This window comes from Erythranthe guttata, chromosome 14, assembly GCF_056151865.1.
Source record: "Erythranthe guttata isolate IM_541 chromosome 14, IM_541, whole genome shotgun sequence".
In the NCBI taxonomy this organism is placed as follows: domain Eukaryota; kingdom Viridiplantae; phylum Streptophyta; class Magnoliopsida; order Lamiales; family Phrymaceae; genus Erythranthe; species Erythranthe guttata.
The window spans coordinates 24367903-24385478 of NC_142546.1; the positions used below are offsets into that span (position 1 = coordinate 24367903).

The following is a 17576-nucleotide window of genomic DNA, read 5'->3' on the forward strand; positions in this document are numbered from 1 at the left end:
CATACTTATTAAATTAAATAAATAAATAAATAGTTTTCTTCACCATAAAAAAACTGAAACAGAGGATTAATTTTATAACTAATTTTTTAAATAGTGATTAATTATTTGAACATAAATTTCCTAAACCTTTGGCAAAATTTGCTCTACACTTTGATTTAACCCCACCCATTCAAAACGAATCCATCAAGGGATTTAATCAATCATGCACTTAGCTTTATAAACTCAATGATTATTCAATCATGATTATAATTAATAATAAACCCTGATATCTCAAACAGATTAGGCCTCTTTCGCGGTCTTGCAAAAGTTTCATCTTTTTGTATTATGAAAAAGATGGTTGAAAAATAACACAATACAACAGAACATCGTTAAATTAATATTTATCTAATTCTGATTAGGTGATGCTTATGTAGTTAGTATCACAGACATTCTGTTTGTTTCCTTTTTTTCTGGTTATATATAGATTTCTTGCAATAAATAGTATATGAAACTAATAAATCTCAAAGCAAAACATGTATCATATTACTATAGGTGTAGGTTTCTTTTTCCCTGAACAGTTAATTACTATTGGTATAGTTTACTAAATTAATATTATTGCACCAATTTTGGCTTTTGGAGTTTCGATTGTTTGTCACAGTCCTATTAGAAACCACTATTACTGAAAAGCACTTTTTTCTAACTTCTCAAGACTTATGAGAGAATAATTATGAAAATTACTGTCCATTTAGCTAAGACTTGATTGAAAGAAGTTCGAATAATAGTACTTAGTCAATTTTATTTTTAATTTTTTTTAAGTTGCTACTATTTGTGGCCATTTTTTAATATTTTTCTCCTTGTGTGGTTCTTTTCGACAAACCCACCGCCCAATCAACTATTTACATAAGTAACCCGCAAGGGTGGCCTAGCGGTTGGAGCAAGAGAGCTAGGGTCAATTGACCCAAGTTCGAATCCCCTTGCCAACGGTCGCTAGGTCGAGCTTGTCACACATGGTTAGTCTAGTGTGGTTTACATCTCTCGTATGGTTTGCAAGCTATTATACGAGAGGGTTCCTGCATTACCAAAAAAAAGAAAAAAAAAAAAAAAAAAACTATTTACATAAGTGGACAATTTTTAATTCACTTGTAAACATCAGCAATCTCTCTGGTGTACAAGTTACTACGTACCAACTCCACTTTAATTATTTATCCAAAACAAACAAAAAAAAAAAACCACGTTAATTAATTACTATTTCCAGATGGCAAATTTAGATCGGTTTTTTTTTTATTTACTTTTTTTGTCTCGACACGTGTCCCAATGTCCAACCCCAATTAGGGACAGCAATATAATAGTGACTTCTTTTGTAATTTTATAATCGACAATGTTCGAAATAATTAGTATTAACTTTGACATGTGTACAAGATTGTCATGTGATTCCTAGCTCATTAATTAATTATTTTATATGATTTGTGATTGAATATATATACAATTTAATCGATGCTAAATGCTAATTAATATATCTTGTCTACATTAATAACTATATAATTATCTCTTGTTGACGGAATAATGATAAATAATTGTTATGACCATTCATAATTAGATAAGGTTTAATTTATAAGATGGTGTTATTAATATATGATAGTTGTGAGGTTATCCGTCCAATTACTTAACATAAAGATCAATAATGACACTAAACTTGCATGTTACAATTACAAATTAAACTAATAAATAAGAAAAACAAGCTAAGTACCAAACTTTGGGGAAGTTGCTTTAAATTCTCAGGAAATTAAACTAAACTAATTTATTGAAATATTTAACTTTTATATAACTTTGGTGTCAAATTCTCCAATTAAAGCAACTAGTAATAATAATTATTATTATATTTTTGGTCGAAAAGAGAGTAAGCTAGCTAAATTAAATTCCTTTAAATATAAAGTTTTCCTATATAAAGACTTATTATGCACCACTCCAAATTAATTAGCAGATAAAACACTCATGAAAACAGCAAAATTAATTAGTAGTGTTAACTAATTAAAGGGAGAATTGGAAATCCACAAGCTAGCTAAGAAGTTTCTTGCAGTTTCCAGCACTAACTACTTAAACCCCACTCCATTATTGTGGGCAATTCTGGCCATAGATTTGTACACAACACACACACACACACATACACACAACTCTCTCTCTCTCTCTCTCTCTCTCTCTCTCTCTCTCTCTCTCTCTCTCTCTCTCTCTCTCTCTCTCTCTCTCTCTCTCTCTCTCTCTCTGTGTGTATATATATGGATGCAGTGAAGTGTGCACTAGCCAGTAGCCACTCATCAAGAAACTAATATATAGCAAAATATATATATATAAAAAAAATAAAAAAAATGGGAGTTGCAGGCACATTGGAATACTTGTCTGATGTGTTAAGTAGCAGCAGTAACAAAAAGAAGAAAAAGAAACAATTAAACACAGTTTCAGTCAAGATCAGAATGGACTGTGATGGCTGTGCTCTTAAAGTCAACAAAGCTCTCTCTCGGGTCAAAGGTAGTTAATCATTAACGTAACTAGGTTTTATTAATGAATTTTTCTTAAATGTATAATTTGTTCATGCATGCATATACGTATCATGTATGTATATTATGTGAAAAAATATTTATGATATATTAATTAAAGGGGCGAAATCGGTGGAGTTGGATATGAAACAGCAGAAAGCAACGGTGTACGGATACATCGAAGCGAAGGATGTGATGAAGGCGGCTCAATCAACCGGTAAGAAAGTAGAGCCGTGGCCTTATGTTCCCTACACAATGATTGCCCATCCTTACGTCGCCGGTGTTTACGACAAGAAAGCGCCCCCAAATTTCGTCCGTGCCACCGATGATCCGGCGGTCGTAACCCTAACTCCGGTGGAAGAACAGTATACTCTCATGTTCAGTGATGAAAACCCTAATGCATGCTCAATCATGTAAATTAATTATATTTTAATCATCAAGACAGACGACAGTACTATAGAATATATATATATATATGTAACTACTAGTCTAGTAATGTTAATTAGGATTTGTTTTTATTTGTGTCTTAAATCTTAATAGCAGTATTATATGTTATATATGATGGAGTAATTTGCTGTAATTTATATGTATTTTTTTTTTTAATATTCAGATGAATTTTCATGCATATTATTATTATATATATATAGTGTTTTTCATTTTCCATAAGTTTTTTTTAAAAAATATAAAATATTATAGCTACATTCGTGACCCAAGGGAAAGGTCTTATTTAACAGATAGAAGCCCATCTTGTTTAAAACATAAGCCCAATTTAAAGATAGAATTTTTGGTAAGCCCAATTTGAGTAAGTGACCCGACCCGACCCAGCCGAGTTAAGCTTACATCTAGCAGGAAACATGTTGTTCCATATACAGTATAAAGTTAGATGAAATTTTAAATAAGAGGTTAATAATTAATTAAACCATTAATTAGTGCTAGCTCTAACTCATTTCCTTTACACATTAACTTCATAACAAAGAGCATTAGCATTATGAATTCCAAATCTCCAATACTACATTAATCTTATGCCAACATTAATTAATTAATGTCAATATTATACATAAATTAAAATTGAAATGTTGGACCTAAATGTAGTAGGATTATTATTTATTTAATTATTATTATTTAAGATCACAGTAGATAATTAATTAACAGGTGTTAAGACCATTCATTTTGAGATGAATAGAAGCATCCACAGCATCACTTATAGAGAGGAATATCCATCCAGCTCCAATCTTTTCTATAAACTTTGATGCCTTCATTTTGGTGACAACTTGCCACCTCGGATTCACCATTGCTAACTGCAAAATCAATTAAATTAGTAATTCAAATTAAATAAATATATAACTCAAATTATTATAAATGTTAAGTTCATAAATATAATCAAATATTTAATTAAAAATGCTATATATGTAAATTATACTAATATATATTAATGTTCTCACTTCTAGTCCTCGTGCTGTAACTTTCTTATGCAGTTCCTCCAACGCGTGAATTCCCGAAGTGTCGATATTCATCACATCTGACGCAACGACAGTTATATTATAGGTTAAATATACTATATACATATTTTTTTTTAATTAAGAAAAGAATCCGAAAAGAAGTTTTATTATTTAATCTGATATATCTATGGCGCGATGATCGAATTGGTGTACGACCGTAGCAAATAAAACTTACTAGTCATGTCGAGGATCAACATTTGAAGTCGGCCTTTGGTACTTTCTTCTATGTTATTCTCATCGGTTACACACCTCAATATCCTGATCGAACCGAACCATAAACAAAGCATCATGATATTTTATCGATCGATCAGTACGTACATACATATATGTATATATACGCAGTATGTACAATGTATACCTTTCTCGGATGAAACTGGCGTTGGCAAAGCAAAAAGTTCCGGAATTAATACGGGTGATTAAAATTCCGGGGAGTTTGTTAGCCATAGGATATTGCAATATGTTGCAGAATAAATCTGTACCAGGGAGTATACCTAGTACTTCTGTACTAGGTTTTATCGAACTCACTATTATCTTACCAAATGACATCACCACCTGCACCCATGCATCATCATTAACCATGGTTAGATAAATAAAAAAAAATTATTAATATTAAATTTTTACTTTATATGTTATTAATTACTACTAAAAATTAAAACTGGCACTTAACAAAAGCAACCTATAGAATAGATATTCGGTGTGTATATATATATTTTTATAGTACGTAGCATCTTTCTCGATCATCTTTAAAAACCTTTTCGAACGCTATTAGATTCTCAAATTAGTTGAACCAGAATCTATCTAATGATATATTATATTTCATCACCTTTTAGTTCCCGGAATCTTTCATATTCGTACGTCCTTGTAATTATTAAAAAAAAATATTAAAATTATAATTACCGCGACAAGGAGGCCGATTTCGACGGAACCAAACAGGACACCAAAGAAGGCACCAAGACAAACCATGAAATCGAGCTTGTCGACTTTCCATATATTATACGCTTCGTTTAAATCGATAAGTCCAGGCAACGCCGATAATATTATCGAAGCCAAAATAGCAAGTGGTGTGTAATACAGTAGCTTTGTGAAAAACAAGAGACATATCAACACTGTTATCGCCATCACGATATTCGATATCACTGTTTCGCAACCTGCGCTGTAATTCACCGCTGTTCTCGAAAACGAACCTGGACAAATAAAAATATTTTTTTATATATATATATATTTAGTATATTAATTTTAATTTGTAATAAAATAAAATTAAATATCTATATATGTAACTGACCGGTTGCTGTGTAACAGGAAGTTAAAGAGCCGACAATGTTCATAAATCCCATGGCAACCATTTCTTTGTTTCCGTCGAGGTGGTAGCCTTTCATCGAAGCGAACGATCTCCCGACAGCAATCGCTTCCTGATCATTATTATTATTATATTAAACTAATTTAATTAATATATACTCATCATATTAATTATAACATTTTTTGATTGGGCTATATATAAGTAGAAATAACTGACAGTGAGTGCGATTAGGGCACAAATTAATCCGATTTTAGCCGCTTCTCCGACATGCGGGCCACCGAAGTTTAACTGATGAAGTGAGCTTGGATTAAGGCCTCCTTTAAAATGTTTAACTATTTTGATGCCATGTTTATCAGCCTCCGTTAAGTACACTATTAGTGTCGATAATACGACCGATAGAAGCGGAGCCATGGCCGGTAACCAGAATAACTTCTTGTTTCTTTGACCCTAATAATACATTAATATATATTTATCAAAATGATTATTAATTATTTGATCGAAAGAACAAAAAATCCAAAAAATAATTACTATTTTTATTATTTGAGACGAACTTACGAGAAATCGGGTAATTAGGATGAAGATGAGGAATGAACAGCCAAGGACAGAATTCAATGGATACCACTGTTTGATCAACAACATATATATATATATATAATGATATAACATCAGAAAATTAAATATAAAGGTATTAATTGTTGATCAAAGAAAAATTAATTTGTGAATAATTAGGTTTATTAGTTAATTACTTGGTGATGAAGGGCATTAAGTACAGCAGTAAAGACAGAAAGGACATCAGTTTTAGAGGTGAAATGTGAAATTCCAAGTAAGCCCTTCAACTGTTGGAGGCCAATTACAATGGCTGCACCACTTATGAATCCAACTAAGGCTGCATGTGACAGAAAGTCCACAAGAAACCCTAACCTGAAATATTAATCAACTAATTAATTATTAATCATATTATATTACAGGCCATGAAGAAGATTAATTAATATTATGTTATATATTAATGAATAACCTGAATAATCCAAAGAGGCCCTGGAAGAAACCGGTGAAGAAGGTGACGGTGAAAACAGTACGGCGATAGGCGGCGGCATCGGAAGTAGGGTCGACTACTTTGGAAACCATGGCGGAGAGAAGCAACGAAACCACAGCCACCGGACCAATGGCGATCTCTCTTGAACTTCCCATCACAGCATATATTAATGGCGGAACTACACTTGTGTCTGAATGAATTTTCATAATTTGTATTTATAATCATCAAATTATAAATTAAAAAAAATATAAATGTATGTTTTGGTGGACTTACACAGGCCATACTGAGGATCCATTTTAGCTAGATTAGCATATCCAATACTCTGCAAATTAAATTAATTTATAATTTGATCAAGAAACTGATAATATCACAGAAAAAATAATTAATATATTAATTAATTAATTAAATAAATAAATAAACCTGAGGGATGCAGAGACTAGCGAGGGTTAAGCCAGCCAACAAATCATTCTTAAACATGGAAGCTTTGTAATACTTTCCCCATTTGAGGATTGGGAAGAGTGCTTGCATGAAAAGAAGAGCTCGATTTGTACGAGGTAGTTGCTGCTTTCCTTTTGGTCGTCCAGGAAAAACAGTTTCCTTGATGGAGCTGAAGATCTCCCTCCATGGTGCTGGCGGGTCTGGAGAGTTCAGCAGCCATTTTGACCTCTCCGACGGTGCGCCGGCGGCGGTGATGGCGGCGCCGCCGCCGTCCATGTCAAGCTGCTGCAACTCCATATTAATTAATGTGGAGGAGTTGTTTTGAAGTGTTTGGGTGAACTTGAGGAGATTCAAGAATGGTGGCAGTGGGCAGCTCACTTTATATATACGTACAGCCCGGCCACATCATGCATATATATATATATATATAGAAGGTGCCCTTTCAAGTGTGTATCTATCACACGTTCACACGTTTTTTAGCGTCGCATTTCGTCCTTGTCTAAATGACACGTCACTATCATGTCATGTATTGAAATCATACATTAATTAAAACCTAATTTCATTTGAGTTCGATTAGTGAATATTATATTCATAATTCATGAAATTAATAAGTTTAAGTAAAATTTGTAAAAAAAAAGTCATTAATGCTCACTTATTTAGTAAGATTAAGTTATAATGCAACTTTAAAAAATAAATTAAAAAAAAAAAAAAAAGGCAAGATGGAAGTGATGATTGAATAAATGCTTGATAACAGATCACAACGGGAGGCGGAAATTGGTCGGCATAAACACACTCACTTTTAACGAGAATTGCAAATTCACGAATTGTCCCGTCATCCCGTCCAGGTTCATATATTTTCAATTAGGTTTTACTACTTCCGTCTTATAATCAATTACACACTGAAGCTACACCGTCCAATTTGGTTGTGGGTGGATTCGGTACACATTTTCCCTATACACAATCAATTAATTTGGTTAGTGTAAATTAATTAGTTTTAGGCGTTGACCGCTGACTCTGAAAAAGTAACTAAAACATACGTGGTCGATTTTCCCATTTCCTCTCTTGACTTTTTTGACACCAAGTACGTGGGGGGGTCTTCGCCCCATAATTATTTATTTCTTCTTGGAAATTGTAAAATATAATTTATTACTTTTTGTTTTTCCCCACTGATCTTTTCTTTCTTAAAAAGAAAAATCATGGTAAAAAGATGGAGAGAGATGTACGGAAATGAGGAATGCAAATTCTGAACGTCAATGAACCTGGACTTGTTTTTGAACAAATATTCAGTCAGTTTGCCATCATTTCTTGATCGCCTTTTTCTTGATTTTTCAACTGGTTTCTTTAATTCCCAAACCGGCACCCCCCACTGTGTGTGTGCGCGACGCGCCAAAAGGTAAAACCCGGTTGCTACATTTGTGTGTGTGTGTGTGTGTGTGTGTCTCTTCATAATTAATATATTTATTAAAGAATATATAATAATTGTAACAGTACTAATAGAATATATGTAATGGTGTGCTTTGCCTTTTTCGGTGTTGCCTAACTGCTATGTGGTGGGGGTGGGGGTGGGGGTAGGGGTGGGGTGGGGCATATATGAGATGCACTATGAATGGCATTTGGAAACTGAGATGAGATATGTCACTTTATTTATTGGATTTTTATTCTCTTTGGAAAGATTTTATGCATTCATTCATTTAACTATGGTTAGTTTTGACATTATTTGTTTGATCATAGTATTATTATAGTATTAGTATGTGATGTGATGTAATGAATCATTATTAATTTATCATGAATTTGATATTTTGATTAATACTTACAATGTTTACAAGTTATATATAACCATGGAAAATATATATCACTTTGTAATAACTTCACTGTGTGTGTGTGTGTGTCTGTTTACGGTTGCTCGAAAAGAAAAAAAAATATACGAGAAACATAGCAAATTCCTTACATTCTGTAGAACAGTTTGATTACTAGAACAAATTAATTTAATTACCGTAGTAGTAGTGGAATTAATGACATCATTGCTTAAGCAAACCGCCACAAATTACATGTTGAACTAGTCAAAATCGAACACTGGTATTGTTTCTCTTCGTCTCCATCGGTATCTGACTAGAAAACTAGCCACATTCGTCATGGGATCGTTTCTTTTTTCTTAACTCGTTAGAAAAGTTTGACCTGCAATTATAAAAATAGATGCTCTAAACAAAGCTTATTTTCTCCTACTTTTGCTTGCTTCCATCCATTCTGTCGGACATTGTGTAATTACTTAATTTCCTCACTTTTTTTTTTTTTAAATTACAATAAGTACTTTTAGTGGTAGCTTTTACATTTCGAACACTGTTTTAAAAGTGCTTCTGCGACGTACCCTTTGTGAAAAAAATGTTATAAATACAGAACATTAAAACGGTGACCAAGATATCCCTTCGACTAAATACTGCTGCATTGATCGATTAATTTATCTTTTTTTCGTCTTTGTGTGTAGTTGTAATAATCAATGCGAGTTCATACTCAAGATTCGATCGAGATAAAAGAGATGGATAGTAGTAATAATAACAACAATCCTAGTTTGCCGTACAAAGTAGGAGTTCCGCCAAAGCAGAATCTTTGGACCGAATTCTCCACCACATTGAAAGAAACTTTCTTCTCCGACGACCCTTTACACTCCTTTAAGCATCAATCAAAGTGCCGCCAGCTCATCCTCGGAATACAGGCTGTTTTCCCGATTTTCGAATGGGGCCGAAATTACGATCTTGCTAAATTCAAAGGTGATTTAATTTCCGGACTTACAATCGCCAGCCTCTGCATTCCTCAGGTACGTACATATACACTACTTGTGACGAAACAAATATTGCATTTGCATGCGTGTTATATTTGAACAATATTTTAATTTTTTTTGTTACACGTGGCAACAGGACATTGGCTACGCCAAGCTTGCAAATTTGGCTCCCCAATATGGCTTATGTGAGTAATCTTTAATAAAAAAAATTATCTTTCGATAATTACACGAGCTTAATTTTTTTTTTTTAAAGATTCGAGCTTTGTACCACCTTTGGTTTACGCGTTCATGGGGAGCTCGAGAGATATAGCAATAGGTCCGGTGGCTGTTGTTTCACTCCTTCTCGGAACTTTACTACAAAACGAGATCGATCCCGTAAAAGATGCTTTCGAGTATCGAAGGCTTGCTTTTACGGCTACTTTTTTTGCTGGCATAACACAAGCGACACTCGGCATTCTGAGGTAATTTTGTTTCTAGAAGCTTCTACAAGTTTCCATAGTTTTACGTTCTTTATGTAATGTTATTTGTTTTGTGTTCGAACAGATTAGGGTTCCTAATCGATTTCCTTTCGCATGCTGCGGTTGTTGGTTTCATGGCTGGTGCTGCAATAACAATTGCTCTTCAACAACTCAAAGGGTTCTTAGGCATTAAAAAATTTACGAAAAATACCGATATCGTCTCTGTTATGCGCTCTGTTTTCGGCTCTGCCCACCACGGAGTTAGCTCTCTTTCTCTCTCACACACAACACACACACACAAATCAAGAATGCTTTTATTTGAATGTCGTACTTACGTTGATCATCGTATATTTTCAGTGGAACTGGGAGACAATTGTCATCGGAGCAACATTTCTCGTGTTTCTTCTATTCGCAAAGTACATTGTAAGAAAATAATTATATATATCCTAACATTCGACACATTCGTATTTTTTTATATATCAACAATAAAAAAATCATGTTAATTCCGATAAATGATTTTTTTAATGCAGGGGAAAAAGAGCAAGAAACTATTTTGGGTGCCTGCAATTGCCCCGCTAATCTCCGTCGTTCTGTCCACGTTCTTCGTTTACATCACCCATGCAGAGAATAAGGGAGTACAAATCGTAAGTTCCGTTTATATATACGCATACATATATACGTCGTTTATTCAATATGTAATACTTTTTTTTTGTTTCGTATGAAAAGGTGAGGCATATCGAGAAAGGAATTAATCCCCCGTCGGTGAAAGAAATATATTTCAGCGGGGAATATCTCTTGAAAGGCGTTAGGATCGGAATGGTGGCTGGCATTATTGCACTAACTGTAAGCTTTTTTTTTGTTCTTACATAATATGTTTTATTACATAATCATTTTTCGAAAAAATATTAATTATATAACCGGAATATACTAATTACCAGGAAGCTGTTGCAATTGGACGAACATTTGCCGCCATGAAAGACTACCAAATTGACGGTAACAAAGAAATGGTTGCTCTCGGTGCAATGAATATTGCTGGTTCAATGACTTCTTGCTACGTCGCCACGGGTAATTTTTTTTTTTTTAATATATATCCACTAAATAAAATTAAAAAAAAATTACATAATTTAAAAAAAAATCGTTGCGCTGGCAGGTTCATTTTCGCGTTCGGCAGTAAATTACATGGCTGGATGTAAAACAGCTGCTTCAAACATAGTAATGTCGATTGTCGTATTCTTAACTCTACAATTCATCACACCACTTTTCGAGTACACACCGAACGCAATCCTATCTTCGATCATTATCTCTGCTGTGATTGGCCTGATTGATTACGAAGCAGCGATTTTGATTTGGAAGATTGATAAATTCGATTTCATCGCTTGCATGGGAGCATTTTTCGGAGTTGTTTTTGCCTCCGTTGAAATCGGCCTCTTGATTGCTGTTAGAATTGAATATTATTAAATTATATATAAGAATATTATAATTAGTTATTAGAAAAAAAAATGTTTACATTTTGCTCTCGTTATTACAGGTTTCGATATCTTTTGCTAAACTACTCTTGCAAGTGACGAGGCCTAAAACGGTCATTCTGGGAAAAATTCCGAGAACAAATGTTTATCGGAATATTCAACAGTATCCGGAAGCAAGTAAGGTTCCGGGGGTTCTTATTATAAGGGTCGATTCCGCTATTTACTTCTCGAACTCAAACTACATTAAGGAGAGGTAATTAATTAGTCTTTTTTTTTTAATTAGTAATTAATTAAGGTTATTCAATTTAACACACATTTTAAAATTAAATTTATTCTTATGAAGAATACTGAGGTGGCTGACTGATGAAGAGGAGCAACTGAAAGCTGCTGGGCTTTTCGACATTCAGTTTTTGATAGTTGAAATGTCACGTGAGTGAATATTTTTATTTATTTAATTATTTTCTTGAAAATATTTGCATGTTTCGATTTCTCATGAATTTACGTATTCTATTATAGCCGTTACGGATATAGATACGAGTGGGATCCATGCATTGGAAGAACTGCACAGAAGTCTACAGAAGAGAGATGTTCAGGTAATGCAGAAAAATTGCAAATTTAAATACCAAGTATGTTTCGAAAAAATATTATTATAAAAAAAATTAACATATTTTCTTTACGGTGTTTAAACAGCTTGTTCTTGCAAATCCGGGACCTGTAGTTATAGACAAATTACACGCGTCGAAATTTGCGAGTTGTCTAGGCGAAGACAAGATTTTTCTGACTGTAGCAGATGCTATTCAAACATGTTCACCAAAATTTGCTGAAGAGGTTTAAAATGAAGTGCTTAATGTTTTTAGATGGAGGCATATAGTTTTTAGGAGATTTGAGAGAGCTCTTAAATTTGTGTAATCCTTGTCACAAAAGTGATTATCTAAATTAATCCTAATGTATCCAGAAGCTATAAAGGCATATGATTATTGATTAAAATAATTAAATTAATAGAGTATTAGATTGAAATAATCTCACAAACAAGAAACTGATTTAGCAGTTGAAATGAGGAAATGAAGAAATTCAAACTCTGTAATTTTCATTTGAAATCTGAACTATTGCATAACCCATAAAAAATCTAATTCGAATCGTTATCGCAAATTTAAAATTTCGTTAGAATACGACGATTCCCGTTTTCAAGAAAGGCGGCTCCTATGATTTTCAAAAACCTATGCACAAAATATAACAAATACAATTCACCACAAATTTCTGAATCTGTTAATTTTTTTTTTCTTTTTTACCTACTAGGAAACAAGACGAAAAAGAAAATTAAAATTAAAAAAATCATCTGGGACCCGATAATTCAACGGCATGTAAATTTTCAGTAGAATCGACAATCCACTCGGAGGTGTGATGAGGAGCAAGTAATTCCACCTCTTGCCGCAGCACCTCCACTTTCTGCCACTCGTCCCATTTCTCCGCCAGTCCGTCACCCTCCAACATTCTCACCACCTCCGACATTTTTGGCCGGTCCATCGGAGAACTCTGCGTACACAAAAGCGCCACCTGTATCAACTGCTCCACTTCTCCCTCGATATAATTCGTCTGCAAATCTGGATCGACCAACATTTCCAATTTCTTCTCTTTCAATAGCCCTTTCACCTATAACCGCAAACTCATAAATCAAGATTATTATTTTTTTATTAAAAATTAAAAATTAAAAAAAGATGATATATACATACCCAATCGAGTAACATGACATCGTCGTCATTTGCAAGGCGTGCGAGATCGAATGCCCTTTGCCCAGTTATAAGCTCAAGAAGCATAATCCCATAACCAAAAACATCGGTTTTTTCGGAAGATTTTCCCGTTGAAAGATATTCAGGGGCAATATGTCCGATAGTGCCACGCACAGCTGTAGTAACATGAGTGTCTTTATAATCCATGAGCTTAGCCAATCCAAAATCTCCAACCACTGCTTCGAATTCTTCGTCAAGTAATATATTCGCAGCTTTTACATCACGGTGAATAATCTTCGGGTCACAATGGTCGTGCAAATAAGATAATCCTCTAGCGGACCCCAGTGCAATTCTCTTTCTAGTTGGCCAATCAAGTGGTAATTCATTCGGCGGACGCTCTGCAAAAATTAAAAAAAACATTAAAAAAAAAAAAAAAAAAAAAAACTTCAGTGAATTACAAGAAACCCCCTGAAGGTCAATTAAAAGTCGAACCGATATTAGCAATTTCCACTTTCCGATATTAAAATGCGGTTTTGATATAACAAGTGTAAATTTTGGAGGGAAAATCGGGATTTTTGAAATTATTTTTGGAAATTGAAATCGGATTGGAAATATGAATCTCATATTTATTCCAATTCCAATCCAAACAATTTCAGAAAAATCGGAAAATGGAATGAAAAATATTGTTTCAGTTAGAACATTTCCAATCGGAATCGGCGAAAATCGGAATTTACATTCAAATTTCCACCCCTACTCATACATTATAGACCTTTCACGTCTTTCTGTTAAGAAATATTGTCAACCATTAGTAAGGGTTATTTTGGTAATTATAAGTGAGGGGGTTTTCAGTAATTAATCCTTCAAACTTGAAGTGGCAAATCTTGAAAAAAAGGGGGAGAGAGAGAATGACCTCTTAAACAAGATGCGACACTTCCGTTAGCCATGTAAGGATAAACGAGCAACCGTTCGGTAGGGGTCATACAGAACCCACGCAGACGCAGGAGATTACGGTGCACCGCCATACTTATCATCTCAACCTCCGTTTGGAATTGAAGCTCTCCGCCAGGTGTCCTCTCCTCCTTAAGCCTTTTGACAGCGACCAATGAGCCGTCAGCTAATCGACCTTTGTATACTTTACCGAATCCACCTCTCCCCAAAATGTTTTTATTACTGAAACTATCGGTTGCAACTTGTAACTCTCGGAGAGAGAATCTTTTGAGCTGTCCTAAGTGGACTTCAGGGTCCTCCTCAGCTGGCAAAGTTAACGCAGACTTTTATTATTAAATATTAAGAAGCTCGAGAGATTAATAATATATATATTGTTAAAAATAGAGTGGGAAAAAATCGTAGTTAACCTGGAACATCGAAGAAATATTCTTGTGGTTTTCTCCGACGCCACCAAGCAAATGCAATGGCAGGGGCGGCAAATAGCAGAGCTGCACCAGCAGCAACCCCTCCGGCAATGGCTCCAGTTGCACTACTTCCTCCTGCAATTAACATTTTTTAAGTACAGTTTGGCATCTTAAGGCATCAACTCGAAAGAAATTCCCAAAGAAAAAAAAACACAAATAACCTGGAGCAGAAATTGGGGGCGGTGGGATAAATGGAGGGGGTGGAGAGAATGGCGGAGATCCAGGGCACGGGCGCCCAGTGACGGGCCCACACAGATCCAAATTATTTGCAAAACTGTAAAGGGGCAAATCACACAGTTAGTTCACTTCCTAATCAAAAAGTACAATGAAAGTTAAAACTCAAATCCACCGTGAGTGCATATAACAAATTACCTTATAGGCGTAAATAACGAAAATGAACCATTATCTGGAACCGCACCTGAGAGACGGTTGTTCGATAGATCCCTGAATAAGAACGTTAATATAAGACAATTGCTATGACACCTCCTAGAAAGATTGTACGATAAAAAAACGAACATGGATACTCACAGAACTTGAAGGGATGAGATATTGGTCAACGACAAAGGGATGGGGCCCGCTAAGCTGTTATTGTTTAGCCGCCTTTTCTTACAGAGACACAATAGTCAACGATAAGATTCACATAAAATGATTTATTTTTAGTAGTAGTGCAGGAGAAGTTAACGTACAGGAAACGTAGCTTGGACAACTTGCCCAATGTGTCGGGAATAGGACCGGCGAAAGTGTTCAAGTACAAATCGAGGCTCACCAAATTCGTAAGGTTTCCAAGATCACTAGGTATTGGCCCACTTATGTTATTGCTGTATAACTCCCTATCACCACAAACAGATCGAACGAAACATCATTAGTTCAAATACTGCAAACGTTCGCTGTTTTCGTACAAAACCAATCAAAGCCAACTGATCTTCCAATCGAAACAAAGCATACATATATGCATATATACATATAAATAAGTAGTTGCAAATAATACGAAAAACAGCATACAGGTACTGCAAATTCTTCAATAGGCCAAGCTGTGGTACCAATTGACCTGATAAAGCAGCATTCCCAAGATCACTGAAAACGGAAATTGATTTAAAACGAATCAGATAAGCATTTCAATTAACGAAATAAGTTGCGAGACAAGACAAATAACAAATAGAAAACGGACATGGAACACAAGAAAGGGAAAACAATGAATCGTATTCTTACACTCTTATTACACTATTATCGTTGTTGCAGGTGACATGGAACCATGTGCAAGGGTTGACAAGTGTCGGGTCCCAGCTTTGTAGCACATTGTTAGGATCCTGTAAATTCGTCCTAAGGCTATGTAGAGCATCACCTATTTCAAAACAAAACCACCGCCAAATTCAAATCCGTCAACGTCGATAAAGCCATTCGTCTTTCAATAGCACCAACATCAAAACAACTCAAATTACGAAGACATAATAATTCAAAATTCGAACCAAAGTAGGTTATATAGAATAAACCCGTATTCGAGTACAGCAGAAATCTATAATACTTGATCGAATATCACTCTAATTCATAACAAAATGGTTTCGTCGTTCTTCCTACGGATTTTTCTTTTACCCGATATCAAGAATAATCATAGCCCTAAACTCAAAATCAAGATTCATACTTAATAGCACCATTTAACAGTGTGCATAACTTAATAAACCCATAATTAAATTAATCACTACTCCTTCAAAATTTCCAGTAAAATACCTAAAACTGGACTTTTCAAAGTACAGCCAAAAGTAGTCATAATCAATTATACAAAATTGAGCTTATAAGCTGCATTTCCAGCTTAAAAACCTCAAACCATACTAAGCAGGAAAAAGTCAAAATCTATGAACAAATAATAAATTCCATCAAAAGAAAACATAAACAAAATATCAGTGAGACTGACTGGAGTAGAAGACACAAACCTTCCATATTAGCAAAAATACATTTAAATGGAAGCACCACGAAGATCAACCACACAACCAGTGACGTCATGCTCACTCTTTCCTTCCACTTCTCCATTCCCATTACACAAAAAAGTTTTAAAAAAAAACGTCTGTATAAAATAGATGACAGAATTCAGCGGCGCGTGCGTTAACGTCTCAGATCCAGATAAAGGAAGACATGGCATTTAAATAAAAAACCCACAAAACCCAGATGATAATCTCCCTCGTTCACTCCCATCAAGAAATTGATCCCATCGCTGAAATGGGATTCCTTGCTATTTAATTGAGAATGTGTGTAAATAATCAGTAGTTGAAAGACTTTTCTGATAGGGACTAAAAAAATTTCTCGGCACTTTTAAGGGCTCTCTCTGCAAACTTTTTTATTTATTTTACCTCTCGCAGTGTACTTTACTTTTTCTTCTCTCTCTACAAATCAATCTTCACCCTCTCTGAGTCTCTCTTTCTCTCTCTCCTCTTCGAAGTGTGGAGGTGGGATAATTATCGTTTTTCTTCTTTTTGGGCGTGTGTGTGTGTGTGTATGCGCTGTGTGCAGTGTTTTCGAGAGCTGCCCGAGCGGTGTGACGGGCTGCCCGGACTGCCCCTACCCCCTCTCAACCTCAATACGGCTTCGCGCTCAGAACTGCGACTCTGTCTATCTCTGACTGTTAGCCTACACTTCTTCTCTCTCTTTTATTTCTTATTTATTTTTATTTTTTTTATGTGCAAATTTTTTTTTTTATTTCTTATTATTCACTCTCACTTTTCGATAGCAAAATTATTTTGTTCCTCAAACTTAATTAGTTTTTAAAATTCATTAAGAAATTAATTGAGAATTATGAATTATGAATTCGGATATTTGATATAAAAATTATATTATTATAGGCCCAAGCCTCTTAATTTAAGTTAACTTATTATAACAATTTGACTGCTTAAATTATGGTCAACTCGGGCATTTGAGTGTAGTTTATATGGGCTTGTCGATAAAAGGCTTCGACATGGGTCCATTCTAAA

General features: G+C 34.6%; 4 protein-coding genes across 4 annotated transcripts; 2 read left to right on the forward strand and 2 right to left on the reverse strand.

The window, feature by feature from the left end:
• Positions 1-2226: 2226 nt before the first annotated feature.
• On the forward strand, positions 2227-3135 carry LOC105959376 (Heavy metal transport/detoxification superfamily protein). The gene is made up of 2 exons (XM_012983464.2): positions 2227-2502; positions 2632-3135. The coding sequence occupies exons 1-2, from the start codon at positions 2343-2345 to the stop codon at positions 2925-2927; spliced, it is 456 nt and encodes a 151-aa protein (XP_012838918.2). The 5' UTR covers positions 2227-2342; the 3' UTR covers positions 2928-3135.
• A 339-nt stretch (positions 3136-3474) lies between these two features.
• Positions 3475-7490, reverse strand: LOC105959369 (low affinity sulfate transporter 3). Its single transcript, XM_012983456.2, has 12 exons — positions 6760-7490; positions 6613-6661; positions 6322-6529; positions 6053-6227; positions 5862-5927; positions 5523-5753; positions 5292-5418; positions 4907-5193; positions 4368-4561; positions 4185-4267; positions 3953-4029; positions 3475-3808 (listed from the first exon to the last, which is right to left on the reverse strand). Exons 1-12 carry the CDS (start codon positions 7072-7074, stop codon positions 3656-3658), a joined length of 1965 nt encoding a protein of 654 aa, XP_012838910.2. The 5' UTR covers positions 7075-7490; the 3' UTR covers positions 3475-3655.
• Positions 7491-7945: 455 nt separating this feature from the next.
• On the forward strand, positions 7946-12494 carry LOC105959370 (sulfate transporter 1.2). Its single transcript, XM_012983457.2, has 14 exons — positions 7946-8170; positions 9260-9589; positions 9690-9738; positions 9807-10014; positions 10097-10271; positions 10369-10434; positions 10542-10655; positions 10738-10854; positions 10950-11076; positions 11162-11448; positions 11540-11730; positions 11821-11906; positions 11994-12070; positions 12168-12494. Exons 2-14 carry the CDS (start codon positions 9272-9274, stop codon positions 12309-12311), a joined length of 1959 nt encoding a protein of 652 aa, XP_012838911.2. The 5' UTR covers positions 7946-8170; positions 9260-9271; the 3' UTR covers positions 12312-12494.
• Positions 12495-12561: 67 nt separating this feature from the next.
• LOC105959372 (somatic embryogenesis receptor kinase 2) lies at positions 12562-17287 on the reverse strand. The gene is made up of 11 exons (XM_012983458.2): positions 16545-17287; positions 15826-15958; positions 15619-15690; positions 15303-15446; positions 15145-15216; positions 14989-15060; positions 14778-14890; positions 14560-14691; positions 14115-14456; positions 13208-13602; positions 12562-13127 (listed from the first exon to the last, which is right to left on the reverse strand). Exons 1-11 carry the CDS (start codon positions 16645-16647, stop codon positions 12810-12812), a joined length of 1896 nt encoding a protein of 631 aa, XP_012838912.1. The 5' UTR covers positions 16648-17287; the 3' UTR covers positions 12562-12809.
• Positions 17288-17576: the final 289 nt, after the last annotated feature.